At 46.4% G+C, this 18,417-nt stretch overlaps 1 protein-coding gene and 1 long non-coding RNA gene across 2 annotated transcripts; both read left to right on the forward strand.

Annotated features, from left to right (window-relative positions):
* The first annotated feature begins 348 nt into the window (after positions 1–348).
* On the forward strand, positions 349–6,237 carry FZD4 (frizzled class receptor 4). Its single transcript, XM_062567353.1, has 2 exons — positions 349–579; positions 1,666–6,237. The coding sequence occupies exons 1-2, from the start codon at positions 448–450 to the stop codon at positions 2,992–2,994; spliced, it is 1,461 nt and encodes a 486-aa protein (XP_062423337.1). The 5' UTR covers positions 349–447; the 3' UTR covers positions 2,995–6,237.
* Positions 6,238–10,664: 4,427 nt separating this feature from the next.
* On the forward strand, positions 10,665–17,755 carry LOC134141686 (uncharacterized). Its single transcript, XR_009958695.1, has 3 exons — positions 10,665–10,846; positions 12,234–12,372; positions 17,483–17,755. It is a non-coding gene; the product is annotated as an uncharacterized LOC134141686 (long non-coding RNA).
* The last annotated feature ends 662 nt before the right edge of the window (positions 17,756–18,417 follow it).

Here is an 18,417-nt window from a genome sequence, read left to right on the forward strand (position 1 = left end):
GGATGCGGGGGGGGGGGGGGCAGGTAGGGGCTCCCTGTGGAGGAGGAGGACGGTTTGGGGCGGGGGGGGGGAGGTCCTCGGAGGGGCAGATGCTCCCCAAGGTGGGGGGGGGGGGGAAGCGCGGGCAGACAGGGCAGAAGGGGCGGGCGGGGAGGCGCCGTCCCTCCCCTGGGCCGTTTCTCGGCGAGGCTCTTTAACAGCGGAGCCGCCCGCGGCCCCTCCCCGTTGGAGCCGGCCCGTGCGGCGCGGCGCGGCCGGCGGCGGCGGCGGCGGGGCCGGGGCCGGGGCCGGGGCAGGTGGGGCGGCGGCGGCGGCGGGGCCATGTCGCGGCGCGGCGCGGGCGGCGGCGGCGCCCGGCTGCTGGCCGTGCTGCTGGCCGGGCTGCTCGGCGGGGCGCGGGGCTTCGGCGACGAGGAGGAGCGGCGCTGCGACGCCATCCGCATCGCCATGTGCCAGAACCTGGGCTACAACGTCACCAAGATGCCCAACCTGGTGGGCCACGAGCTGCAGGCGGACGCCGAGCTGCAGCTCACCACCTTCACCCCCCTCATCCAGTACGGCTGCTCCAGCCAGCTCCAGGTGGGTCCCGGGCGCCGCGCCGCGCCGCGCAGCTCGCCCCCTTCCCGCGTGGGAAAGCGAAAGCGCCGCCGGCCCGCGGTGACATTTCCCGGTGGCGGGAGGCGGCGGAGCCGGAGTGGGGGGCGCGGAGCCGCTCAGCGCGCAACGCCGCGGGGCTTCGGTGGGGGGCAGCGCGGCGAGCCGCGCCTGCCGCGGGCGGGAGCTGCGCTCCGCGGGAGCCGCGCTCCGCGGGAGCCGCGGGCAGCTGCCGGCGCGCTCCGCGAGGAGTTTCCGCGGGGAAGACGCCGAAGCGGTCCGCGCCGCGGCGGAAAAACATCTGGACGCGTGCCGCCGGCGGTGCGGAGCCCTCCGCCGGCTGCGGCGCGCCGGGAGTTTCTTTCCCATCCGCATGGCAAGATCCTTATCCCTCCCCCGCGACGTGGATTTCATCAAAAAAAAAAAAAAAAAAAAAAAAAAGGAAAAAAAAGCCCGAGCTTTTTTCTTGCGGCAGAATTCCCGATTTCCACAACCCCCCTTAAATTGTCGTGTCCCAGAAATACAATTATTCAACAGCCCGAGCAAACGACTGTATTTTATTATTGTTATAAATACGTGCTTGACCTTATAGTAAAAGGAAAAACTCCTTCTTCCAGGAGAATCGGGAACCGAAGTAATTCCATAAATGCCTTCTCTTCGGTTTGTTTGCTAGCTGTAAAACTCAGGCAGTGCCTTGAACAAATACATGTATTTGTTTAAACCACTTCTTTAATTTGTTTTTTGCTTTCCTAAATTGCACCCCTGAGGTTTAGATCTGGCTAAATACTACTCACTTTATTGAAATTGATGGACTAAATTTACACAGAGATAATCTAGGGAGTAAAATGTTCGGGCTTTGGCTTTGGACCATTTCTGAACCAAAAGAAGACATTTTTAGGGTTTTTCTCCTTTGTTTTTATTGTTCTTGGTTTATTTGTTTTATGCTGCTTCCTGTTTTTCAAGGCAAAGGACCAAATATTACTGTTAGAAAGGCAAAAAGAGAACTTGCTATATGTTGACCTGCTTAATTTTCATATAACACACTCATGATTTTTGGTTTTTTTCTTCTAGTTCTTCCTTTGTTCAGTCTATGTTCCTATGTGCACCGAGAAGATTAACATCCCTATAGGGCCCTGCGGTGGCATGTGCCTCTCCGTCAAAAGGAGATGTGAACCTGTTTTAAAAGAATTTGGATTTGCCTGGCCAGACAGCCTGAACTGCAGCAAATTCCCACCCCAGAATGATCACAACCACATGTGCATGGAGGGCCCCGGAGACGAAGAGGTTCCCCTTCATAGCAAGACGTCCTTGCAGCCTGGAGAAGAATGCCACAGCATGGGATCTAATTCAGACCAGTATATCTGGGTCAAAAGAAGCTTGAACTGTGTCCTGAAGTGTGGCTACGATGCTGGGCTCTACAGCAGGTCAGCTAAGGAATTCACAGATATCTGGATGGCCGTGTGGGCTAGTCTTTGCTTCATATCAACAGCATTCACAGTCCTGACCTTCCTGATTGATTCATCCAGATTTTCCTACCCGGAGCGCCCAATCATATTTTTGAGCATGTGCTACAATATTTATAGCATTGCTTATATTGTGAGGCTAACTGTGGGCCGGGAAAGGATATCCTGTGATTTTGAAGAGGCAGCAGAACCTGTTCTTATCCAAGAAGGTCTTAAGAACACAGGATGTGCTATAATTTTCTTGCTGATGTATTTTTTTGGGATGGCTAGCTCCATCTGGTGGGTTATTCTCACATTGACATGGTTTCTGGCGGCAGGACTCAAGTGGGGCCACGAAGCTATAGAAATGCACAGCTCCTATTTCCATATTGCAGCCTGGGCCATCCCTGCAGTGAAGACCATAGTCATTTTGATTATGAGACTAGTAGATGCAGATGAGCTCACTGGTCTGTGCTACGTTGGCAACCAGAACCTAGATGCGCTCACGGGCTTTGTTGTTGCACCACTTTTTACCTACCTGGTTATTGGGACTTTATTCATTGCAGCCGGATTAGTGGCCTTATTTAAAATCCGATCTAACCTTCAGAAAGACGGAACTAAAACTGACAAACTGGAAAGACTGATGGTCAAAATCGGTGTCTTTTCAGTGTTGTACACCGTCCCTGCAACGTGTGTCATTGCGTGTTATTTTTATGAAATCTCCAACTGGGCTGTTTTCCGCTATTCAGCAGATGATTCCAACATGGCCGTGGAGATGCTCAAAATCTTCATGTCCCTCCTGGTGGGTATTACATCAGGTATGTGGATTTGGTCAGCCAAAACTCTGCACACGTGGCAGAAGTGCTCAAACAGACTGGTGAACTCAGGGAAAGTGAAACGGGATAAGAGAGCAGATGGTTGGGTGAAACCTGGGAAAGGGAACGAGACTGTGGTATGAGAGAACAACGACACCCCAGTGCTCTCCGACTGTTGTCACATGACGGACTGATGGTGTGTAAGCACTGCAGTGGAAGTGCTGCTGAGTGTAGAGTAGGGAGACGGATACGAAACCTATCTCTGGGGTGGGAGGAGAGAAAAAAAGCCTTAAAGAATAAACAACAAAAAATCATGCTGCAAATACAATAGCCATAAACCATGCTGCCCAAAATAGGAAAGCCCAGGGAGGCTTTAAAAGCTGTGAAAAAACCCAAAACACATTATTATTTTTTTTTTCTGAAGCAGGTTGCAGTATACTTAAGTCTTTAGAAGCTGCGGGACTGTAGTTGTTCTAGTGATGTGGGATGGTGTTTTCTTTGAATCGTCTTACAGCTGATAGTGGAAAGGCAGGTTGCAGCCAAATCCTGGGCTGATTTAGGGTCTACTTAGCAGAAGATGGGGTTTCCAGAAGCTCAGTTAACTGTCCTCCTTCCTTCTGAGTTGAACATCATGAAGGAAGTTCCCACTGAAGACTCTGTCTTTCCACCCTGGGAAATCCTGTTGCTCCCATTAGTGTTGCAGGCTGCACAAATCAGCTAAGGATTTAAGTTAAGGATCAGGCCCTTTAACAAATGCCAAGTGGATTTTCCAGGTCTGAGATTTACCCATAAGGAGTAGCATTTAGTGAGGTATTAGTGAGGATGATTCTTTAACTCATCTGATGATCTAATAATAATTTTGACACATATTCTTTTTACCACCTTCACCTGGCCTGAATTCAGTTTTGGCCCTGTTCTGAGCAGGAGTTCAGACCTCCCAAGATCCATTCCAACCTGAATTACTTTATGATTCTGTCAATATTTCTTTTTTTTTTTCATCTTTACTCAAGGCCATTATCAGAAGGAGAGAAATAAGTGAGAGCTTGGAAACTGTGTATGCTGTTCTGCATCGATTTTTCTATTATCCGTCTGCCTCTGTTCCTGTCCTTTCAGGTGCTCCTGCTATTTCCAGCCAACTACTTTATTCCCCTTGTGTTTAATAGCTTTAAATAAGGTCTTATGTTATAGTATTCCTTCCTAGAGCAGAGAGAAAAGTGAGTGGAGGGTCTCTTCAGAACAATGTCAGTCTTCTCCAAGTAAACTTAGCTGTGTCTCTCTGGAGATCCACTGCACAAAGCAATTAAGTCTTAATATATTATTTCATTCGGTGCGATGGTATCTCTGCAGACGCCAGACGTTCAGTTCCTTGGCAGCCTCATGTTCACAGAGATCAGTTGTGTAATTATGTGTGTCAGCTGCAATTAAAAGAGCATTCTCAGCCCGTGACATAGCAGCACTGCTGACTGCCTCGGAGCGGTCCTCGGATCGCTCGCTGATGGCTCCAGCGAGTTTCGTTAGCGTACAGATCCACGCGGAATGAGAGCAGGCGTTCAGCCATCGGGAGCAAGAAACATTTTCGGTTTTTGTAAAGGGAGCCAAAGAGAAGAGCTCCAACTTCTTGAGGGATAACACTTCTTACCCAATTTAAAATTCTCTTATCCTTTTGGTTGAAGAGGCATTGACCTGTTGTGCTCATGGGGAGCTTGAACCTTATGCGTGGGGCTTGTTTGGCTAGTAAGGAGCGTGATGCAAACTTAAATAGTCCACAAGCACTTAGGAGAACACTGTTTCAATGCTCTATCCCTTTGAAGAACCTTTGGTTTTTTTATCTGCATTTTCAATTTGTTTGTTTGTGTGGACCCTGGTCAGCTGCTGAGTGTCCCGCGGTGCCTCAACTCGCATGACCTTCGGGGCAGCTGAGGCTAGGCGCTGCGTTATTACAGTCCTCACTTTACGTACAGGTGCCCCATGTGCTTCCCAAAATTCATTCCAGCTCTGGTTATGAGCACTAATCTGTCCCAGAAGCATGTATTGTTTCAGTGTGGATGTTGAAACATGTGCTATAGCATATTTGGGGGGAAAAAAAAAGAAAAAAAAGAAACCAAACAAACCCTAATTGCAGTCTTTGTGGTTGGGCTCTCTCTCTAGCAGAACAAGTGACAACTTGACACATTCGGCTCCAAACGCACAAGCATTGTTTTGGCCAGCTCCACGTACCAGCTGAGCCTTTTGATCCTATCTATAAAGTCTCTCACTATTTGGTGATGTGTTTGGATCTGGCTGTTCCTCTGTGGACAAGAAGTTCTGCACATGCAAGAGCTTGAGATGGCTGAGCTTCTCCGTGATGTGGGCTTTCTCCTGACACAGCAAGGGCTATAATATCAGCAGCTATATTTTGACTTGGGGGGTGAAGGCATCATATGAGCTTTGTCTTCTAACCTCATATTGGCCTGTGCCAGGGTCATTCATTCAGGTGTCCCTCAGTCTCAAATGGTTTGGACTTTCTCTTGGCTAATATGATTCAGATCCCTGCATCTCGTATTATGACCCTCTGCACTCCAGGCAGACTCTCCAGGACTCCCTGGCAATTTATGACATTGGAAATGAGTCAGCCAAAGATACCACCACGTTGCCTTACTAGGGAGCTGGGGAATATACCACTAACAAGTGTGAGGCACTCAACTACTGTGGCTAGGAAGTGGGATGGGGAGAAACACCAGCTGTTCCTGGAGGAACATCTGTTCCAGGTTTTCCAGAGGCACCATGCCAACCTGAAGCAAGACTAGCTGGCTGGCTTCTGCTGCAGGGACAAGATCGTTCCACGAATTTATTCAGCCCTGTGCATTTAGCTTTTTCTGCTTTGGGGACTTGCAAGTGGGAAGTCACGGCAGATAGTCAAAAAGTCAGCAGTTAGGAAGAGGGGGTATCTGCAACTCGTACGTTCTCTCCTTTCAATGCTGTTACAAATTTCAAGCCAAAAAAATGTGTGACTAATCCTGTCTCGGAAGTGCAGTTGCTGTGGTTATAGAATGAGAAATGTTGCAGCGGTCACCTTCCTTGGAGGATCCCTGCACCCTCCCTCGAGCTATTTCTACTGTGCTCCCCCCACCCCAGCACGTTCACCTGGCCACGGGTTTCCGATGTGCCTGATGGAGAGGTACAAGCTTAGCTCGTACGTTAAACAGACAAGTTAGCTTCTTTTCTGAACTTCGGAGGCAATAGACACTGATTATTTGCGGGTGTGAAGAAAACAGCTACTTTGATGTATGTACTGTAAATTTCTAATTTATCACTGTAAAGAAAACCCAAAACTTTGCTATTTAATTTTTATATCGAAATAAAATTTTACCCTCTGTGGAGAACTAAGGGGTTCCCGCCAGCTCTCACGTTTTTGGTGACTTTCTTACGTTGGCCATTGCGAATGCTGTCGTCTCTCCCTGAAGGAGGAAGGGCTGGCGCGCTCGCGTTGCAGGGAGGGGACGGTGCGGGGGGTTAAAATAGCGCGTGCTTCAGCGCTTGCACGCTAACGCGAAGGAAACCATTTCGGAGATGCGGCGTGGGTCCGGCGCCGGGCTGCCGGGGCTGGGGCCTTTCGCCCGTGCGCTGGCCAATGTCTCCTCCGGGCTGAGCGGGGAGAGCGAGACCACGACCGTGCACAGCTGCAGCTCTGGGAAGCGCGGGGCCTTGCAGAAGGCTCCTCTTTGCCTCAAGTGTCACAGCGTCTGCATCCAAGTATGCATTCGGCTCCAGGAATTATGGTGGAGAGCAATTGCCTAAGTGCTGGCCTGTGAAGCATACCAGAACTATTAGTAGCTTTTGGAAAGGGAAATCCCATTCTTACTAACATGCTTGAAATATGTTTGCTCCTAAGGATATTTTCAGCCCTTCAGAGCAGAGGTTTAATTTATTCTCCACATTTTATTGCCATTTGCTTTTAATTAAACTCATTAATGCGCCACTTATTTTTATTCCTTTTAGTCATATTGTTCATCACTTACAATGTGCAGTGACAGCCAAGTTCCTTCTTTTTGCAGGTGTCCGTCACCAGGTCCTTTGATGCTGATATTACAGTTTATGACATTAGCTATTATCTTAATAATCTACATCATGAAGCATTCTGTATGCCGGATTACTTGAATTAGCATAATGTTATTCCAATGAGACACTAAATCAGACTAGAGTGGATAATACTGAGTATGTGCTATAAGGAAGACAGTACGAATTATCACCTGTGTATCTATACCTAATCAGGTTGTGAAGAACAGCATCTAAACCTGGTAATTAGTGTGATTTGCTCATGCCTTTGAGATTAATGAGATCTCTGACTTAAAACTTGTAATTTGGAGTCTAATACAGCTACAGTTAAACACAACAAACATCAAAGAAAAGAGCTTCTAGGGGGAAGGAGAGGGATCTTTGGAGCTGTTAACACAATGAGCCTCAGACATGATGTTCAAGAGGTTGTTGTCTGCTCCAGGCCTCTCTGAGACTCTTTACCCTTACACAAGTCACCCCAAACCTGGTGTCTTGGAGTTACCTGTGAACTGACAGTGGGCTGCTCTGGTTGCTCCAGACTGGGGTAACCTCCATGAACCACTATGATGACACATCAGCCCAGGTTGGTTACAGAGGGGAGAAAAACTAGCCTTTATATGGATTTTTTTTTCCCCAGCTGTTCTGCTGTTTTGTTTTTTTGGAGGGTATTTTTGGTCTTGTTCTGCTGAAGCTCTCTAAAGAGAGATTCAATGTTAAGGAATTAGTGGCAAAGGAGATTTGAGCTCTGCAGCCAAAAATCGAGAATGGCCTAAGCGCCAGCAATGTGGAAACGTTGTATCATGAGACACTGGCTCCAGTAGTGAAGTTTCCACCACACCTCCTCCACCCTCAGCTACTTGTTCCCATAATTGCGCTGCCATTCATCGCTTCCTTCGTTTTGTCAGTATGACTATTTGTGGGGCTGAGCTGTAACCCAGATCAGCAAAAAGATCAGGGTTAAAAATGACCTTTAGGGTTTTTACTGGGTTTTGAAGGTTATTTTAAAATCAGAGCATGTCAGTGATTTGACTGATATGGCAGCCCCACAAACAGTTGCACCAGGACACATGAGACTCTTTGAACTGTTGGGACTGTCTCAAATTGCGCTGGCTAGTGAGGCCAGCATCCTCTTGAGCTGATCCCCCAAATTCCCCGTCTGTCACCCCCGTGAGGCCAAAGCTGGGTCTGCCTAGACAGATCCAGGAGCGGGCAAAGATGAGCTGCAGCTACCAAAGCCGGTTACAGCATCTGTGGCCACTACTAAAATAAATCCTTCAAGTAAGGCCAGTGGTAATTCTGTAAGAATGATATTTAGACTTGGAAGATCAGACCTAGCTTTGGACTACTCACCCGTAGACAGAAGCCTCATTGCACATCCCTGCAGCAGTTGTGTCTCCGATGCTTGCTAGTGCTTTTTTGGCCACATTTAGACTAATTGGCTCATCAAATATATGCCAAGACTTTGCACCCCTGTGTTAATCTAGGCTAGTTCAACCAGACAGCCAAATACGAGTTGAGTCGGAGTGCAAAGTATCTTCCCATGCTTGTAAAGCTGGTGCTGGCTGCCACAGCGACGAGGCAGAGCACGGCCCTGAGCTCAGCTGCGTGGTGCCACGCTCCCAGTTCACCTTGCCAATACAGAGGACAAGAGGATCATTGCAAATCAGGCAGCTCTCGGCCGACGCCGTGCTGCTACAGCAGATCCCGTATCACTATTATTTCCTGCAGCTGGGAAAGGATTTCTGGCTCGAGGTCCTCTGCATCCTGGCAAACTCCAGCTGTTGTAACAGCTTTTTGTTGTTAACTGCCAGATGTTTTGATTTATGCTCTGGGAACAGCCTACCAAGCAGTCAGTCACCACAGGGCTGGAAGAGCACAAAGGTGGCTTAAAGGACCAGCAAGCGAGGGACCGTTTGATAAGGTATCGGTGGGCTGCTGCTCTGTTTTTGTAGGGCTTGGGGAGCGTGGAGACCATCCATTTTTCAGATGTTAGGTGCAAAACAAGAGGAAATAGGTTAAATTCCAAACAAAAATATTGTTTCATTGCACTGTTTACTGGAATTTATAACTTTTGATTTTGTTCTTTGCTGGTTTTGCTGCCAAAGTGAAGGAGCTGATTAATTAGATGCATTTCAGAGGAGTAGGGAGAGGGAGACTTAGCTTAATTTTTTTCAATTTTTTGATCACCAGTTTAAAACATTACAGAAAATCACTCATGGCTGGTTGATAAACTGGTGAGATACAGATCTTCATGTTATATTTGCATCAGTGTTGAGCTAGTTTTCTGACTGTTTCACTCTTTTCTTGAACATACTCTGAGGAAGGAAAACCAACCTGAAAAATGGACACAAAGAATTTGACAAGCTGCCTCCATAATATTAGGGATTAAAAAAAAAACACCCTACACTGAAAAACACTCTAATGTTAAATGTTTCAGACTGATGGGTAACTGCAAAAGTAAAGAATTTTCTTCTGTGACTGAAGCAGCTGCAATTCACTCGGAGATGCTTTTACTCCAGCACTTCAGAGGTGATTATAAACTGAGCTCCACAGAAAGGCAGGAATTAAGTCTTTTCAGGTTTTTCCGTGTTTGTGGCCTGTTGCTTTGCAGCAATGAGTGGGTGACATCTAGCGGCTGCTGCGGGCCACCCAGGTCCAAGCCCCAAGTCCTAGTCCCAAGTGCCAGCTCCAGATTCCAGGTCCCAGACCCAGCCTCAAGTCCTAGCCCCAGCCCCAGGTCCAGGCCCAGGTCCCAGATCCAGGTCTCAGGTCCCAGCCCTAGTCCTCCAGGGCCAGGCCCCTGTACATGATGTTTGCAGCAGGTGCATTAACTAAGGAAATCTGCCCTCCGACCGGGCGTAGGTACTGCAGCCTGCTACCATCGCTCGCTGAGCTAGAGGCATCTGAAGAAAAAAAATGACCTGACGCCCTGGTAGCATCTGTCCACTGGCGAAAGGGGCGTCTTCCACCTGGTTACAGTGAAGAAAGCTGCCCATAGCCAACGCCAGCAGCACGGATTCCAGGAAGGCTGTAGGAAGACTTAGCACTTGGCTTTGCACTAGTTATACTTAAGAGACGGGGAAAGCAGAGCAGAAGGGAAGTCTCAAGCTTGAGATAGCCTTTATTCCATCTGCTGCCATTTGGCAGTGATGGGAAAAAGCTGACAGGCCCCAGGCAGAAAGCAAAAAGCATTTGCGGAGTCACACGCTAGAGAACCACAATAAAATCGTAGCATCTTTTTGAAAGGTAGGGGATGCGGGTGAGGCCTGGAAACGGGAAAGAGTGAGTCTCAGGGGAGCAGGGAATATATACATAATGCTGAAAATCAGCTGCACGGGCCTCTGTGTATGAAAATATGACAAACAATAATACCATTCCGCTCACAAAACAGTTATGTTTCTACAGCTGTGGCCTGACCAGAGCCAAAAGAAGTTAAGAGCCATCCTCGCTTCCCCAGAAAATGGTTTTATAACTGAAGGAGGGAAAGGGGCAGGTCTCATCCTGAAATACTAGTAATTCATCCCGTCAGTGTTGACAAAGACATCTCTCAGTTGGATATGTAGCACTCTGGGTTTTGCTTCTGCGAGACCTTGAGGTCCCTCCCGTTCGGATGGTGTCGGAGAGCGGAGTCCGCATCGGAGCAACTGCCAGGTTCAGGATGCATTAGGACACTCCACGCCGAGCCTCATCCCTTCCTCCCTCTCTCTCTTTAGAGTATAGGGCACCAGGTACTTTTTGTTTGTTTGTTTGTTTTTTATTAGAAAGAGCTAAGTCAGACGGACATGGACACCAGCACAGTCCTTGCCTTGCTTGTGTAGCCTCCAGCAGTGGTGCACTCTGGCCTCATGACCGTCTCCCACAGCGTGGAAGTGGTCCTCCTTTGGTGAGGAGTCAAGTCTGCAGCTTTCTTCTCTAGTGGTGGACTGTCTAGGATCCAAGAGCTGCGGTGGCTGTTGGGAGGTGAGTGATGACCTCAGTGTTGGTGTAGGCAGAGGAAAGCCCAGTAAGGATAAGCTAGGAGTGCCTGTGTCCCATTACTTTAATAAAATGACTGATGTAAAGAAGCACAAATTTGTGAATGCTGTCCCAGGAGTAGCTCAGCTTTGAACCTTTTTTTTTTTTCCCTACAATCACAGAAGAATCCCATTAACCTCCTAGCAACAGAAGGAACACCAAGAGATTTGAGGATCAGTTGGCCAAAAAGACACACAGAGTGGGGTGATCAGGAGAAAAAAAAATCTATTTGAATACACTCACAGCAAAACTAGAAGACACCACTTCTGACCCCATTCCTTGCTGTACCTGTTGGCCCATCTCCACCAATTCCAGGAGTGAAAGGGATTTCTTTCACGGGGCAGGGGAAGAGTCTGCATTATTGAAATAAAGTGCTGTCTGCAGCCTTTACTCTATCTAATTCTGTAGCTCTTAAATCCAGATTGATACACAAACTTGCACACCAAGAGTGTTTTTTAACTAATGCAAATATGCACATGGAGAACCTTTATAAATCTGTACAGCGGGAACTGCAGAGTCATATTCCTAATCAAGACAATGTTCAGAAGGTTCAATAATTTCCCTCATGTTATAGAGGAAGAGATCTCTGAGCTGGGAATTAAAAGGCCGGTGTTTATGGTTCTCAGACTGCAGGTCTTTTTGAAAACCTACCACATGTTCTTAAATGATGTCCAGCCCAAACACATGGCTGCCACACTCCAGTCACCGAGGGAAATGGGGCTGCTCCATCGTGTGGTGGCAGTCCGCAGCGAGGAGCAGCTCTGAGCCGAAGAGCCTGCAGACTGGCTTTGGAGAAGGAATACGGATGTAACCGCCAAACCCAGGATAGCGTCATGCAACCCCTCTTGGGATAATGCATTTATTCCCTACATGTAGAAGGAAAAAATATCTCCCAAAAGACAGCAGAAGTTGTAAAACAAATGAACTTGAGCTCTGTAGAGTAGAAAAAAGAGCGCTGAGAGACACGGCATGATCCTCCCCTCTGGAGAGCCTCCAAGGCGCCCCAGAGCATGGAGAGATCGCCGTCGCAGGGCTAGGCAGAGCTGCTCATCACCACCCGCAGAGGAGGAAAAGCACCAGCCATCCCTAAACCATGTTGTGCTTAAACTAATCTGGCCACCGTTGCCCAAACCAGACCAGATAGTGCTCCACACACTTGGCACGGTTGAAGCCAACAGCTGCCAACAGAAGGGCAAGTCCAAAAAATGAGAGCAAAAGATTTTCAAGAAATGTAGCCATTTGTGAAGGGCACCTCTGCATACAGTTGAAATCTTTAGCTCTTTCTTGTTCATGGCTTAAAATGTTCTGATCACAGCCATATCTTTATTAACAGGACACTTAAAGTTGGCATTTGAACAGAATGAAAACAACCTTTTGGCTAAATCTGATGTTGGTTTGGAGGCATTTGCCAGCTTTCAGCTAAAAACATGGTTTCGTGATTGATATTTTAAACTGCCTAACATCTGCTGGAGGTGAGTGAAAGTGGTTTTGGCTGCAACTGCAATGTAACATAATATATTTGTGGAGGTAAAACTATATTTGTAGAGGCAATATACTTCTGGAGCTAGTTTGTGGAGGTAATTCACCATTTGTCTGGTAAATAAACAGAAAAAATAATTACCATCCTTCTTGGCTAGGTTCTGTAACCACTGACTTGGCCATAAGGATTGATTAGTTATGATAGATCTTATACATTAAATCTCCTGAAGGTTAGGCTTGGTCCTGGCAACTCTACCTGCAATTCAGCAGGGTCCCATGAATCTGGATTTCTTCAGTTATCACTCATGATGGGAGAATTCAGTTCAGTGTGCATTTTATTTTTAAAAAAAGAGAGAACTCAAAAACAAAGATCTTTTTAAGAGGTACCAAACTTTCAGGGATGAGGACTGACGGAGAAAAGACTGTAAGGGGCATTTGTCTAGCACATGTGTAGCGACACCATGCAAATGTTATTTCTTCTTAAAACGGGAAGGTAGGAGGACAGGCATATATTCATTTCTGCTATTCCATTAAAAATCAGAATTTGTGAGAAATAATTATTCCATATCACGTGAGTATAACTTTAGCTGGATAGGTCATCTCACCAACTTCACTGAACAGCACATCAATAGGGAAAAAAAATGAGTTATCCTCAAAAAGATTGATTTTGACTCTTAAAGTATTTCAAGCTAAATTTTGTGGGGACAAATACCAGTTGATTGATTACTTCTAAAACACTGACTGTGATCTAGAGTGTTTGTTCAGCGACCGGCCTCGGAGCACTCTGAAATCGCAGGGGGGTTGTTTACTCCTGTGACGGATGCCAGACTGGCGAGCAGGAGGAAGGCTTCAATAAATCATTTCTGACATTAACCGTGCACAAGCAAATTCCCGCAAGTGTTTGTGTTAGTCCTGCCACCAATGCTTGTGCAAACATTGCAGCACAGAATTCACACTGCTATCTTTTCTGTGACTAGTTTTGCAAACAAAAGTTCCTCATAGGCATTTCCAGGCAAAGTCAACGAGAGAGGCACAAATGAAGCAAAATGCACTTTGTTTGTTCAGTCCACTCTTAGGATGCCATTAGCAAATAAACACGAATATTTCGTAACAGACTCAGTTTTGGAAAAAAGAAAAAAGAAAAGAAAGCATGAATTGGATTAAGTAATGAAATATAATTTTGTTTCTGTAAACAAGCAGAATATTCCAAATATCTGACATCTGACATCTGTATGTTTTTGTATGAACTATTTTTAGTGTAATCTCTATCTATTTTATGAAACCTACCCCCCCAGTTTATTATCATGTCAATGCTGATGCTGTTTCTAAGGACAGTAAGTTGACAAGTACCATCTATGGATTACATAAGTACACTTATATTCGTGTTTTTTAATTTAGTTCTCTTATTTACAACCTTGTGTAGAAGTGCAGCAACTTCAAGAATAGCTTCAGCAAAAGCTCTGACTGTCAAAGTTCTCCCGGAACACAGATCGGCACCCACAAGCGTTTGCAGCGCGGAGAAGTGTGGCTGCTCGGGCGAGCAGCGCTGCGTGAGGTCTGCCAGCGCGTGGGCACACCACAGCACCGCCACAAAGGCGGTGACCTGAAACCCCAAGGACATTCCACCGATTTCGCGTACGGCTCAGAGCTGGGCTTTAAATGCTGGTTTTGCTCAGTTCCTAAGCAGAAAGTCTTTTCAAACTGTGGGCCCTGAAAACTCATTTTCAGATCTAAGGGTCTGGCTGAGCTTTGACGGCTCAGCTGCATCATCTCCTTCAGATGATACAGAGACTAGACCAGGAGCTCAGCCATTTTCTCCATTCTCCACTGCTTTTGTCAGGGAACTAAGCAGCTCAAGCTCTGGACTCCCCCCAGGAGCAGGATATTTGTCCTGTTTACTACTTACAGAAAACTGTGGACTAGACCCTGCTGGTGAGCCATGTGAGTGGGCCAGTCAGTGCACCTCTCTCCTGAGAGGGTGTCTGGGGGCAAGGACATTCCTGCTCCAGCAATGTAATGCTCTAACATTACACCCACATAGTCCTGCCAGGCATGGCTCACACATGGGCATGGTCACCCAGGGTTTCTGTCTGCTGGTTTACTCTACCCATGGACCAAGACAGGTGTCCCAAGGCAGCAAGAACCCTTGTCTGGGCTGAAGGAAGAACTCTCCAGGTTGGGGTGTCCAGCTGAAATACCCAACACTGCTAAATCACACCAGTTTGGCCAACCAGGGATGGACTTTTCTGTCAAATATACCTCTGTTCCAGGGAAAGCTTTACTCCTTTAGCCCTCCCCCATAACCACCAGTCCTTCTGAGCGAGGAGAAGAAAGTCTCTAACCTCGGCTGAAGCCTGTAAAGACTGCCACAAACAGACGATAATAAAACCTCACACTTTTCTGACCGCTCCTGTGACTTTTGCCACATGCTAAGCCCCTCAGCAAGGGGTTGGTTCAACGATTTCAGAGGTCCTCTTTCTACAAAGATAAATAAAATTCTGCCTTTGACAAATTAATAGGAAACCTCCCTGCTGCTTTTGAGCAGGTGGTTCTTTCCACATCAGAGGATTCAAAATCCCTTGGAAACACATTATTTTTACTTGGCAGAAAGGGGAAAACAACTAACGAAACGTGAGAACCCGGCATGTGGGCTTGACAGACCACACTGCCCACTAGCCCGCTGCTGCTCATGCATGCAGCCAGTTGCAGTGAGAGGGAAGGGAATCCTCTTTCCCCTCCAGCAAACGCTAGTCGGGAGAAAATGACTCCTCCGAGTCCACATCCACCGCTAGGTTGCTTGGCTCAGGGAGGTCAGCTCTGCCTCTGTTCAGTAGCTGAGCCAAGGCAGCCCCTGTGCGCTGCCAACCATCATCGCTGGTGTGACTCCCTCCAAAGACAAGTCTGCAGCTCTGACAGTGTGAGAAATCTCCTAGTTATACTCTGGAAACTGGTGAACACAGAGCTAAACAAGATGCTCAGACAGTGCTTCTGCTGTTGAGGCCATTTACTCCTATCCCCAAGTCAATTTTCTTCTCATCTGGTTGAAACTGAGTTTACTCACCAAACCAAAACTGCAATAATTGCAAGGAGAAGCCACTTACTTCCGTGCAGCGGCTTTTACTCTGTGCACTGCTTTGTTTCCACGTATAACTTCCTAAAGCGCCTGCAAGAACAAGCCTGGAAAAGCCTGGAAAAGCCATCAAGAGCAACCTGCATCTAGTCTTGAAAATTTGCTGGGCTTGCAAATTGAAAGAAAAAAAAAAAAAAAAAAAAAGGTTAAAAGCCAGAGTTCCAGCTAGCATCTTGCATGATTCATTTGTCCTTACATTAGTCCAGGAATGAGGAATAATTAACAAATTATACCGTCAGTTTAGCTACGACTGAGCGTTGTTGTCATACGTGCAGACAATGCTGCACAGAGCTAACTTGTCCCATCTCCTCTTCAGAGGACGGAAGCAAGTTGCCATTTTCTCCAAGTCTTAGGATGTTGAGACTTTAATGATTGTTGTAAATCTTCATCCTTATTCTTGATGTATTGGATGGAGAAAGCTGGTATCTCAGAAGTGACTGCAGAGGAGACCTCCTTTCTTCATGAATTAGTGCTATTTTCCTGCTGAAAAAATTGAAGAGGTTGCCTTCAGGAATGAAAGGAGAACACAAGTCTGGCCATGTGGAAGCAGGAAAGCATTTGTTGAAATATTAATGCCTGGAATTTCATCTGCTGTTGATATTTTCAGGATATGCAAGTGGAGTCTTCAAGAAGGGAGCAACTGAGCAGGGCTCAGAGATGCCACCCCTTTCTGCATCTGCCTCTTTGCTTTCCACGTTCCCTGCTGGTGGGTGTTCAGGTCCAATCACCCTTTAGCACCTTTCTCTGATGACATTTTGACATGGCATATGCACTGCGTACTAATTAGAAGTAAAAATATTTTGATGTTCTGATATTTTTAAACCTTAAGGGTGAGCACAATGATTTTCAAGAGAAGCCTCCTGACAGCTAAAAGACAGTAATATTTGAAGAATAGGGATCTCTGTCATCTCTTGATTCGTATTAGATCTAGCACCTCTTAAATATAGGAATCATTTTTATTTTTGTACAAGTCTATGACTGAACAGTTGTTTGATTTGTCCTGTTAATGTCCTACCCAAGACACAAAGAAGATCACCTGCATTCTGGTCCATCAAAGCAGAAAGCATATTTGACTCAAACCCATGTGTACTCCATTGACTTAACTGGGACTAACTGAAAAATAAGCTGACATATATTTCTGTACTTGTTCTACCGTAGCAGCAGAAGTTCAGTCACTCTCCTGGCTCCAGGCAGACAAAGCAGCTTTGATAAAAGGTCTGTTGTATCTGCCGTACGTGGCACGTATTGACAAGCTGCCACACTCGCAACCAGCACATTTTATTTGCTTTTTACTCTTGGTGGCTCAGCAGGGTGAATTATGCCTCAGGACTGTTCCCTCATGCTTTCTGGGGAGCTGTTGCAGCTCTTTCCTCCCAAGGCTGCAGCCAGATGGAGGCTAAAACAGGGCTGCAGAGAGGTTTCGTTGGCTGCTGCATCTGCTCCTTTCCTCCGCTGGCATTTTCACAGTGCTCCTGTGAAACTGCAGCCCGATCCAAGCAAGCTCGTCTGCCTTCCTATGTCTGAACCGTATTTTTTACTCATTCATATTTTTTAATGTGTTACTCTAAACATTTTCTGTGTCTATCAAGAGAAGGTTTTGTAATTGCACCACTAGCGACATAGAGCGCTGAAGTAAGATGCCATAAAAATTATTCGAATGTTAGCCTGTGACAGCAAGGCTCCCTTAAATCATCACAGCTGGGGCTCCTAAAGGCATCCATCACTTCTGAGAGTGGAGATCTGCACCTTTTTCTTGGCTTTTCAGAAGCTGTCTGGGTTGCTCAGGTCCTGCCAATATACAATTCTCTACTTTTGTACTGATACAAATTTTGCCCCTCCTTTCCCTTCCTACTCAGGCTTTGTAAATGTTTCACCAAATTAACTCAGATTCTACCGCATATTTACAAAGCTTTATGACCTTTCACTGTAGTCAATCATTCCTCATGGTCTAATTTCTCTCTCTGTCCCCCCAGCTCCTTCATCACTCTACTGTTGCCTGCAAATGATTTACCCAGCTCTTGCAGAGCGTGCCCGTATCCCCTCCGACATGCACAGCTTGCTCACAGTCCTGCTCCATTTTAGACTTCCCCGATTTTCTGGTGTCTTTGCCCCGAGTAACCTGAGCACTTGCTCACCATCTTCAACACAGAGGTTGTTGGTTGCACTAGAAAGGCTCTGGACATGAACTGTGGTAAGTAGATGTGCAAGGTGAGAAGTAGCTTGTTTGTGTGGAAGAACATAGATCACTGGAGGGTAGTTCTGTGTGCCTTATTTTTGTATATATATATATATGTAGTCGCAATATTTGCATACATTATTAGTCCTTGGGTGCAGTTTGCATACGAAGTTCAGAAGCAGTGGTTCAGGGAAACTTAGTGCTATCTGACATCCTCTGTGAGTTTATCAACACGTTAAGTGTTCAAACAAAAATTAAATCAAGGATTATAATTAAATATTAACATTTAAGTCTAAATATTTAATACATTTAATAAAGAGAATTTAAAGAAAAATAATATTTGAATAGGCCTCTTAAAAACACAGATAACCCTAGAAAGAATTTTTTTGTCTTTATACACATTTGCAGCTGTTCATAACAGCCATCATCACTCGGCTGGGACAGGATCCCCAAAGCATCTGCATCTAAAGCAGGGGTTTAAACACCACTCTGGAGGCCTGGGAACTGAAACTTAGATGTTACACTTCTCAGCATTGCTGCATCCAAGTGACTTCTTATCTCAAGTTTCTCCTGTCTTTTAAATAGCTGTATGAGGCTGCCGACAAGCATACTTGCTACTGCCCTCTCCAATGGAGTTTTGAATATTAAAAACTCATATCTTAGGAGGCAAATCAGGACCAGCAGTTCATCTTGCTGCTGGGAGAATTTTCCTGATCAACAAAACAAACTTAC

Source organism: Rhea pennata, chromosome 1 (assembly GCF_028389875.1).
Source record: "Rhea pennata isolate bPtePen1 chromosome 1, bPtePen1.pri, whole genome shotgun sequence".
NCBI classification, from domain to species: domain Eukaryota; kingdom Metazoa; phylum Chordata; class Aves; order Rheiformes; family Rheidae; genus Rhea; species Rhea pennata.